The sequence below is a fragment of the Crinia signifera genome, chromosome 12, assembly GCF_055691185.1.
Source record: "Crinia signifera chromosome 12, ASM5569118v1, whole genome shotgun sequence".
NCBI lineage: Eukaryota > Metazoa > Chordata > Amphibia > Anura > Myobatrachidae > Crinia > Crinia signifera.
In genome coordinates this window covers 19,252,391-19,262,275 of record NC_139228.1, presented here as the reverse complement: position 1 = coordinate 19,262,275, position 9,885 = coordinate 19,252,391, and the positions used below count along the sequence as shown (strand labels likewise).

Sequence of the window (9,885 nt, the reverse complement as noted above, 5' to 3'; positions counted from 1 at the left end):
GAGCCTCTCCCCCCTATATCTTTTCAGCAGCCTGAGCCTCTCCCCCCTATATCTCTGCAGCAGCCTGAGCCTCTCTCCTCTATATCTCTGCAGCAGCCTCTCCTCCCTATATCTCTGCAGCAGCCTGAGCCTCTCCCCCCTATATCTCTGCAGCAGCCTGAGCCTCTCCCCCTATATCTCTGCAGCAGCCTCTCCCCCCTATATCTCTGCAGCAGCCTGAGCCTCTCTCCTCTATATCTCTGCAGCAGCCTCTCCTCCCTATATCTCTGCAGCAGCCTGAGCCTCTCCCCCCTATATCTCTGCAGCAGCCTGAGCCTCTCCCCCCTATATCTCTGCAGCAGCCTCTCCTCCCTATATCTCTGCAGCAGCCTGAGCCTCTCCCCCCTATATCTCTGCAGCAGCCTCTCCCCCCTATATCTCTTCAGCAGCCTGCACCTCTCCCCCTATATCTCTGCAGCAGCCTGAGCCTCTCCCCCTATATCTCTGCAGAAGCCTGAGCCTCTCCCCCCTATATCTCTGCAGCAGACTGAGCCTCTCCCCCTATATCTCTGCAGCAGCCTGAACCTCTCCCCCCTATATCTCTGCAGCAGCCTGAGCCTCTCTCCCCTATATCTCTGCAGCAGCCTGAGCCTCTCTCCCCTATATCTCTGCAGCAGCCTGAGCCTCTCCCCCCTATATCTCTGCAGCAGCCTGAGCCTCTCTCCCCTATATCTCTGCAGCAGCCTGAGCCTCTCCCCCCTATATCTCTGCAGCAGCCTGAGCCTCTCTCCCCTATATCTCTGCAGCAGCCTGAGCCTCTCTCCTCTATATCTCTGCAGCAGCCTCTCCCCCCTATATCTCTGCAGCAGCCTGAGCCTCTCCCCCCTATATCTCTGCAGCAGCAGCCTGAGCCTCTCCCCTTATATCTCTGCAGCAGCAGCTTGAGCCTCTCCCGCTTGATGGAAAAGGTATACAGTAGTTTTCAGAACCTATAGGTGTTTTTTTTTTGTATTTTTTACGTACATTTGGAATTGTACTCTAAAAGCACCCACTGTCGTTCTGGTAACCGGGTTGGTGTTCTCCATCCTAACTATCACTGGTACCCCCTATATTAGTATCCCATGATCTTAGTCACCAGTCCATAGCTGACTATATATTTCCAGGTGCTGACTGTAAATCATAATAAATAAAACCCTGAGGTTTTTTTCTTTTTTTTCCCTATCAAAGCCTAGAGAGAGGAGAGGTGCTCAAATGTTGCCCAGCATTAGACCAGGCATTGTATGGCCAAATTCCAGGATATGGCCACCCTAGTTACAACACCCCTGGCCTGTAACATGTAAATTAGAAGCTGATTGGTTAGAACTTTATCTCTCCCAATTCTGTCCCTCTCCAAGTAAATTATTTGTTATTTTGTAATAAATTTCCCTGAATTAAATATCTGGTATAGTTCTGCTTGTTCGGTGCTTTGTCTTGTGTAATAAAATGAGCCTTTTTACTTCAGAAATTCTAATGCGCCCATCAGGGAGTTTTGGTGGGGATATTACAGTAGGGGAACTCCAGCTTCATCAAATCTGCCAAAAAAGTCTTGGTTATCTCCGGGATTTTTGACAGTGGATCGGTTACTCACATTCCCATGTCTTTATTTTAGGTGAATGTTTGAATGAACAATCACCCAGTGACTGTAATTATCTGTTACACCAGATGTCTGTATTGTGCAGGTAATTCACTGATTTTAAATACACAACTGTTCTGATAGTGTAGGTGACAAAAAACATACGCGGAATTGGACTTTTGCAGTATTTCTCTTTTTATATGCTACGTGTATTGTACTTTTTATTTTCTCACGTCTTGAAACATATATGGAATATAAAAAGCAATTTATAGTCAAGGATCCAATAACCAGTAATTAGTTACCTACCTTCTTTGCATATGCAACAAACTGTACATCATGTCCCGACAAAGGGGATACACTCCCCAAAACATTGATGATGCACCAACTTACTGTTAAACTGGTCTCATGAGTGCCACCTAGGGATGTCCATCGACCATTGATGGTTTATATCCGATGTGAGATGGTTTCCCTACATCGATGGCAAACGAGAACCGATGTTTCCTTCTTTTTTTTTTTTTTAAGGTGCCGGGACTCTGAGCATAGCTCCACCCCAGACACTGATAAGTCCCACCCCCACGGGCCATTCAGTCAAATATAACGGATGACCATCGATAGCTAAAACTAGCGATGATTATACATCAAATAGTTTATGACTATCGATGGCTGGTTGTAGAATCACCATCGATGGAATCTGCACCGATGGCCATCCCTAGGGCCACCTATTGCCTTCTACTATTAATTCAGGGGCCACACCCCTATATATATATATATATATATATATATATATATATATATATATATATATATATTCATATCTATCCATAAACTTAAATACACACAAACATATAGTGAGGTGGAGCTACAATATTCTGCAGCATTAGTAACTCTTCATACAAAATATAATTATGCTGTACATTGGATTGGGTGTGAGTTGTCATAAATAGTTCATTAGCTGGGACAAAACAACATTCCAGCTAAAACTCCAATGGAACAGCGCCCCTAGTGGGGAGAACGTGAATTTTTTATTTCAGTTTAATGGTTCCAAAACCTGTACAATTATTTCATAAATGACTAAAATAAGATTGTGTACCCTATTCCACATAAGCTAGTATAGGGGGAGTCATCAAAGGTTGATGAGCAATAAAGCGGAGAGAGACAAAGTACCAGCCAATCAGCTCATGCCATTCTACAGGCTGTGTTTGAAAACCTTACAGTTGGTTGTTGCTTCATCACTCTTCAAGCTTTGATAATAGCCTCAATTTATACTGTTTCGCCATGTAATAGGTGAGTGCTGGCACTTTGTGGTCCTTAAACTTGTAACGCAAGCTTCTGATTGGTCCACACACTCACCAAGGAAACCTAATGCTTTGATTTTTTTTTTATACTATACGCCAGAAAACATCTGCAACAACATTCCTGTACTCTATGGGGCCGATGCCCCGTCACTTGCATGCTGGCGAGGGGATTTGCCCGCCGGGGGAAGGTTTTATACAGTAGTAATGTTGTTTCTATATTGAGCCTAGGTGGGTAAATTTACTAATGAGGTCTATTGCATCCTATAATATAATAAACAGATTCTGGTAGGTTGCTATGGGCAACATCACCTCTTAATTATAAGAAGCTTTAGTAAATTGGACCCTAGTACTTTCGTACTTTCTATTGCAGCAGCTATTTATGCGTCCTCAAACCATGCAACGCTGCATATATCAATTGCATTAAATAGGATCTGGATTAAGGCCCTTATTCTGGTTCACTCGCAAATTCCACCTCGAATGGACAAAACCATGCTGCACTGCAGGGGGGCAGATGTAACTTGTGCAGAGAGAATTAGATTTGGGTGCAATTTTACGTCAAAGTCAGATCTATATTGCAGTGTAAAAATAAAGCAGCCAGTATTTTCCCTGCACAGAAACAAAATAACTCACCCCCCCCCCCCCCCTGCAGTGCAGCATGGTTTTGTCCATTTGAGAAGGAATTTGCCTTTGCAAGTGAACCAGAATAATGGCCTAAAATCTGTAAATAGTCTTTTAAATAGACTCTGTCCCCTGCTAAGAAAACACCTGCAGAAGGAATTGACTGCACATGATTGTGTTTGAGAAATAGGGAACATTCCATACAAAAGGGAATTTCTTTACAATGAAACAGTTCTGGAAGTTTTCTGCTATATAATCGCCTCTCTTCCTTCTCTGGCCATAGAACAGGATAAGTCTGGTTTAGTGCGTGCAGCACTTATGTGACTTGGAATTTCCCAGCACAAGAGCACACACACAGTGCATTAGACAGAGGAGGAAAGCGAACCTACTAGCCCCTCCCACCAAAAATCCCCATCTGTGCAATCACTATGTATAAGGCGACTGCAGAGAGCAGCAGCCCTCAGTCCCTTCACACTCACTCAGTGACAGGAGGAAGAAGCTGAAGACTGCTCTCTTGCAAGGCTGCTGATTTTGGTTTTGTCCATTGGGAACCATTAATCTGGGACTTTCTGCAAGCACCAAGAAGCGCATTTTTTGTTGTTCTTGATTATTTTACATTTTTTATTGCAAAATCCTGCAAGGGCCAAATGGATTACTCCAGGAATATGGTAGTGGATGGAGAGCTCAGGATGCCAGGGAAGGATAAGCTGTTGCCTGGCACTGAGGACAGGACTGACAGCGGACTGGACTCTCTGAAAGACGAGGAATACAATGACATAGTCCAGGACCTCCAGAACCTCCGCATTCCATCAGAGACCACCAGCCAAAACTATGAGCCAGAGCCATGGAAACTCCAGGCCAATGAGGACGGAGATACGTAAGTGACCAGGGCTTGTTTGTTCTTCGATGTTTACTATTTACTTGTTGCTGTTTATAAATATAAACTGTAACATTGTGTGTAGAACGCTGTAGCAATGTGCTTGCGTTAGTCGCAGGACCCTGGGGAAAGTCTGTGCCTAGTATGGACACACGCACACCCCATTTACTATGCCCAAATATGTGCGGGTTACCCGCATTTAGACATCCCACCGACATATATGGTAAGAGCCACTGGCTCTATTTGGTGCGTCCAGTATGCTAAATCGGAAACCTCGCAGTCAGCAAAGGCTGGAGAGGAAGTCGCAGAGGAAACGCAACTTCTGTGCGATTCTACTCCGATTTCTGTTTTTTTCTTTGCAAAAATGAGTTTTGCCATTTAAAAGTGCAGATTGCAGTATGTTCTTCTGCAGTCGTCTAGCTGCATAAGGAACAGGGATGTTATTTTTAGAGTGCCACGGATTTAGGGTAGACTGGGTAATTTTCTATATTTGAGTGTACGCCATTTTTTTTTTCTATCTATGGGTTTTCCCTTCCTCTCTCTTTGTACAAGGCTGAGCCGGAGAGGGGAGGAGCAGAGTGGGGGGAGGGGGAGTTGGCAGGCTGGCCCGAGGAGGTGGGGCTGGAAAGCACAGGGGGTTAGTACAGGGCTAATTCGGAAAGTCCCTGGCTGCTGGCCAGGAACACTGCTGCTGCTGCATACATGAGAAAGCGGAAAACAACAGACAGATCTAGATAGAGACACACAGAAAAAAACCCATCTTACACAATACTGGAGTTTGCTGGGGGAGGTGAGCTCACACTGACACATTGCAATGACTAAATGCATGATTAGTAACTGGCACAGGGTGATGATGAAATAAGGTGACTGCGTTTCCCTTTAAACAAAACTATATTATATATATATGTGTGTGTGTTTTTTATTCCAATTGGTTTTAAATAATAATATAATAATTATTATTATTATTATTATTATATTTAACCAGTTTATTCCTTTTTACAGACTTCTCCATTTGGCAATTATTCACGAGGCAAAAGACCTGGCATTGGAGGCAATCCTCAGATCATACAGAGACACGTTTTACCTGAACCGACAGAATCACCTTCACCAGGTAAATGGGCTACTGTGTTCTCCTCCTGTCATAGGGGGCACTAGCTGTGAATGGCTACTGAATTCAGCATAGGCACTCCTATAGAATTGTGAGCAAAGTACCAGCAAATCGGCTTCAATCGCACCCTGTAAGGCAGAAGCGGATTGGCTGGTTCTTTTTTTCCCCTAACCATTAGATCACTCTACGAGCTTCTATACCTTAGTATTAAATGAAGTTCATTTAGATGATACACTTCTGGGGAAATCGCTTTGACTGAGCCATGAATGAAAATTAATTAATTTATTTTGATTCCAGACACCGCTGCACCTGGCTATTATAACGGAACAGTGTGAAATTGCTGAAAAGCTCTTGCAAGCGGGCTGTGACCCCGAAATCCGAGACTATCGCGGCAATACTCCTTTACACATTGCCTCTGAAAAGGGTTCACTGCGTGGGGTTGGCGTAATCGTCCAGAACTGCAATTCGCAACTATCAGCACTTCTACAGTACGCAAATTATGATGGTATGTATCAATCTTCCGTCGTGTTAAATCTATGCAAATAGCCGAACTGTATTGAAAGTCGCAAATTACTCAGACTGTTGCTATGGAAACAAACAGAGATATGTACTAAGCTGTAGAGAGAGAGGTAAAGTACCGGCCAATGAGCTTTATGTTACCGGCGGTGACAGAAGCTGGTTGGTAGTTTATCACTCTCCGAGGCTTAGTAGATATTGCCCAAAATGTGATCGTTTTCCAATCATGTTAATATCCACTATACTTAATTCTAATTAGTCATCATCACTGTTACTGAATGTTTGGAGAGAGGTAAAGTGTCAAACAATCTGTTGTGTAGGAAATCATGCCAGTAATGGATTAGTTGGTACTTTATCTCTCTACAATTTAATACTTCCCCCCGCATAGTCCTATTATAGAAGATTTAATGAAGCTTGATATTAATTGCCTCCTTGTTTCTGTCATCCAGGTCACACATGTTTACACCTGGCATCGAATAACGGTTTTCTTGCCATTGTCGAGAACTTGATCATGTATGGAGCTGACGTGAATGCACAGGTATGTTTTCCTAATTTGGCATTCAGTGCACTCAGAGTAAATGTATGAAGCTTGCAGAAGTGGGATCTATCCTCCTAAAGAACGCTCTGTGCAAGGTGATAATGCTTCAGCCAATCAGAACCTAACTGTCAATTTGCATATTGGAGCTGATTGGCTGGTTCATTATCACCTAGCCTATAACCTTCTCTATGGGGATAGATACCGCTTCTCCAAGCTTCAGACGTGTACCCCCGAAGTATGTATTAAAATATCCCATGTGTCCATGTTTTGCTTCATAGCTTGACGTTCTGTTTTGTTTTTTCTACCAATAGGAACCTTGTAATGGGCGCACAGCGCTACACCTGGCTGTGGACAGGCAGAACCCTGACCTGGTGCATTTGCTGCTTAAATATGGGGCAGATGTGAACAGGATCACATACCAAGGCTACTCGCCGTGCCAGCTGACATGGGGTAGAAGCAACCTGGAGATTCAGCAGCATCTGCTCACTGTGACGGAGGAGAATTTGCAGTATCTGCCAGAAAGCGAGGATGATGCCAGTTCCGAATCTGAATCGGATCACTCAGATGACGATGAGGTAATTGCAGAACTTGCTTCATGCACCTATAATAGGAGCATTGTATTTTCCTAGAGCACAGGTTCTCAAACTCGGTCCTCAGGGCCCCACGCAGTGCATGTTTTCCAGGTCTCCTCACAGAATCACAAGTGAAATAATTAGCTGCACCTGTGGATCTTTTCAAAGTGTCAGTCAGTAATGAATGCACCTGTGCACCTGCCGGGTGACCTGGAAAACGCGAACTGTGTGGGGTCCTGAGGACCGAGTTTGAGAACCACTGTCCATACATGTATGCTGACAAAAGCGAATTGTTTAACTTAAGACCTAAGTGCATTGTATTTCATGTGCGTATATATAAATATATATCTTTTCTTCCTTTCACAGTACCCGTATGATGATTGCAAATTTACATGCCAAGGGCTGAATTAGACGGTTGTAGGATGAGTGGACAAGAGATGCGTATTATGGCAAAATCATGTCTGGTACAAGAGAAAGCAGCGCTGGGACTGGTGATCACTCTTCCCAGATCTCATTGGATAACACGAGAGTCGGAGGTGCCTGTGCTGTCCTGGAGCTCCAGATGTTCTACATGAGTCCAGAGGTGGATGTGTCTAGATAAAGGCCAGAAGCAATAGGGGGTTCTAGACCAAACAACATGAACCGTCACCCACAAGGAAAATGGCATGCAAGAACTGTTTGAAAAAAAAAAAAAAAACACAACAAGGGGCGTATCCGTAACCGTTCCCTCACACAGACATTGATGAGCATTATAGCTGATAACTGGGAGAATGTATTGACGTAATATGTATGTGTGCAGATGACGAGGTTATTGGTCAAGTTGTAGATCTTGAAAGAAAACCTCCAGCATTAGTGGAGCAGTTTGTAAGCGCACACGAAGCGGAGACCCACTTTATGTGGCAGAAGATTGGCAAACCTGCGACTACTTAATGTCACCAAATGTCATTGTCAGGAAAATACTACAAAATGTATATATTGTAAATATACATGATTTTATTTTTATATTGAAAAATCTATATTTATTAAAAAATGTTTAAAAAAACTTGTGTCCTCAATGAATGTAATTCACAGGTTTTAATGATTAAAAAGGTTCTAATGTAAATTCACAGCACATAGTATGTTGGCATTCTCTCCTGGGTCCCAGTACCTGCACAATGGGGTTGAGAGTGCCAGGACTGGCACAGGTGCCTGATTGAGTGTGCACAAACCTCTGGCTAATATAGACTGCACAGACTGCAGCCCATGGAAGCTAGATTGGGCTGTGCGATAAGACAAGGAGAGGGTCAGTATAAGAAGCCCACACTATTTAACGCAGCCTGGACTGACAGTCCCAGAGGAAGGGTCCTGCAGCACATAGGTAAAATACAACACTGCTTACAGGGCAGAGACGTAACTAGACATTCGTAGGCCCCATAGCAAAACTTTGTAAGGGCCCTCTATTTAGCAACTGATGGTAATAAATATATATAGCACATATAACTTAGACTGTAAAGATGGGCCCCCTTCAGCTCTGGGCCCCATAGCAGCTGCACCCCTTGCACCTATGATAGTTATGCCCTTGTTACAGGGGAATGTAATGGGAACAGTAGGCAACACTGGATTGGCCACAACCCATAATGCTTTGTGCTGCATTTACCTTGCACGTAGCTAACTGAATTTTTAATGCTATATCCATGCAGCACACTTTGCACTCCATGCTGTCAAACCCTAGGGCCCATCTGCGTCTATTGTCTAGAGCTGGCCATACATCCGAGATGGAGTGGGGCAATTTGACAACTTTGTGGTGATTGCCATTAGGCCAGTACACACTAGATTATCTTTCCAATCTGGCTGGTTGAAATTAAAATCTGTGAACAAATTACAATTGAACGTTTGTTCCCAAACGCTGGAAAATGGGCAAAAGCAGTCGTCTGCATAAACGCCCATACACACTAGACGATATTGGCATCATTTTCATTCAGAAATGGGCTTTGAATTGATGGAACTATCTTATAGTGTGTACACCTAAAATCTTTAACAATGCCTGCCCCGCCCACTCATTGTTAACGGTATTGACATCTTCCGAACATGCAGGTCAATCTGCCAATGTTGCTCATGCCATTTGCACCCATCGTTCAGTGTGAATGCACAATATCTTTCGTGATCAGCTCGAGGGAAATTGTTCACCAATATCTTTTGTCTTTCATATCTTCTAGTGTGTATGGGCCTTACATTGACCAATTTGTCTGTAGGACCAATTTGTGTCTGTTTTTCCATGTTTAGGGGCAAATGGTCAATTGTAATTTGCTCCCCAAAATTTCCAGATTTTCATTCCAAACAGCCAGATTGGAAAGATAATCGTCTAGTGTGTATGGGCCTATAAACCATTGCTGATGTGAACATAAAAAAAAAATATCTGCAAATCATGCTAAATGTATGTGGTGTATGAGTGCAGAATGCAAGGCTGGGAAATTGTGCAATTGTGGAAGAAGTTGCTAAATTTTCAAGTCCTGTATTGCTGATGTATGGGCAGCCTAACACACAAGTTCCCAACTCTGTCCACGAGGCACCCATTTTAAGGATATCTAGGGTTGCGCACAGGTGACTTTGATGTAATCATCTATGCTCTACCATGGATATCCTTAAAACCTGTACGATCAGAGTCCCTTAAGGACTGAGTTTGTGACCCACTGGAGTAACAGCATTATTCTCAGGTCTGCACTCTTCCCACCCTTCATCTTCAGCACGCAGATTTCATTGTTTTGCAATGATGAAGTCTATACCTGACCTT

The 9,885-nt window shown here is 43.5% G+C and overlaps 1 protein-coding gene across 1 annotated transcript; it reads left to right on the top strand.

The window, feature by feature from the left end:
- Window positions 1–3,953: 3,953 nt before the first annotated feature.
- NFKBIA (NFKB inhibitor alpha) lies at window positions 3,954–8,124 on the top strand. Its single transcript, XM_083165933.1, has 6 exons — window positions 3,954–4,381; window positions 5,384–5,492; window positions 5,787–5,994; window positions 6,455–6,543; window positions 6,855–7,118; window positions 7,482–8,124. The coding sequence occupies exons 1-6, from the start codon at window positions 4,152–4,154 to the stop codon at window positions 7,524–7,526; spliced, it is 945 nt and encodes a 314-aa protein (XP_083022059.1). The 5' UTR covers window positions 3,954–4,151; the 3' UTR covers window positions 7,527–8,124.
- The last annotated feature ends 1,761 nt before the right edge of the window (window positions 8,125–9,885 follow it).

What these genes read in the sequence shown, in the direction of transcription:
- NFKBIA (XM_083165933.1), top strand. Translation starts at nt 4,152, where the DNA reads ATGGATTACTCCAGGAATATGGTAGTGGATGGAGAGCTCAGGATGCCA. An exon ending in GCCAATGAGGACGGAGATAC is followed by an intron (nt 4,382 to 5,383) that starts GTAAGTGACCAG and finishes TCCTTTTTACAG; the next exon opens with ACTTCTCCATTTGGCAATTA. An exon ending in ATCACTCAGATGACGATGAG is followed by an intron (nt 7,119 to 7,481) that starts GTAATTGCAGAA and finishes TTCCTTTCACAG; the next exon opens with TACCCGTATGATGATTGCAA.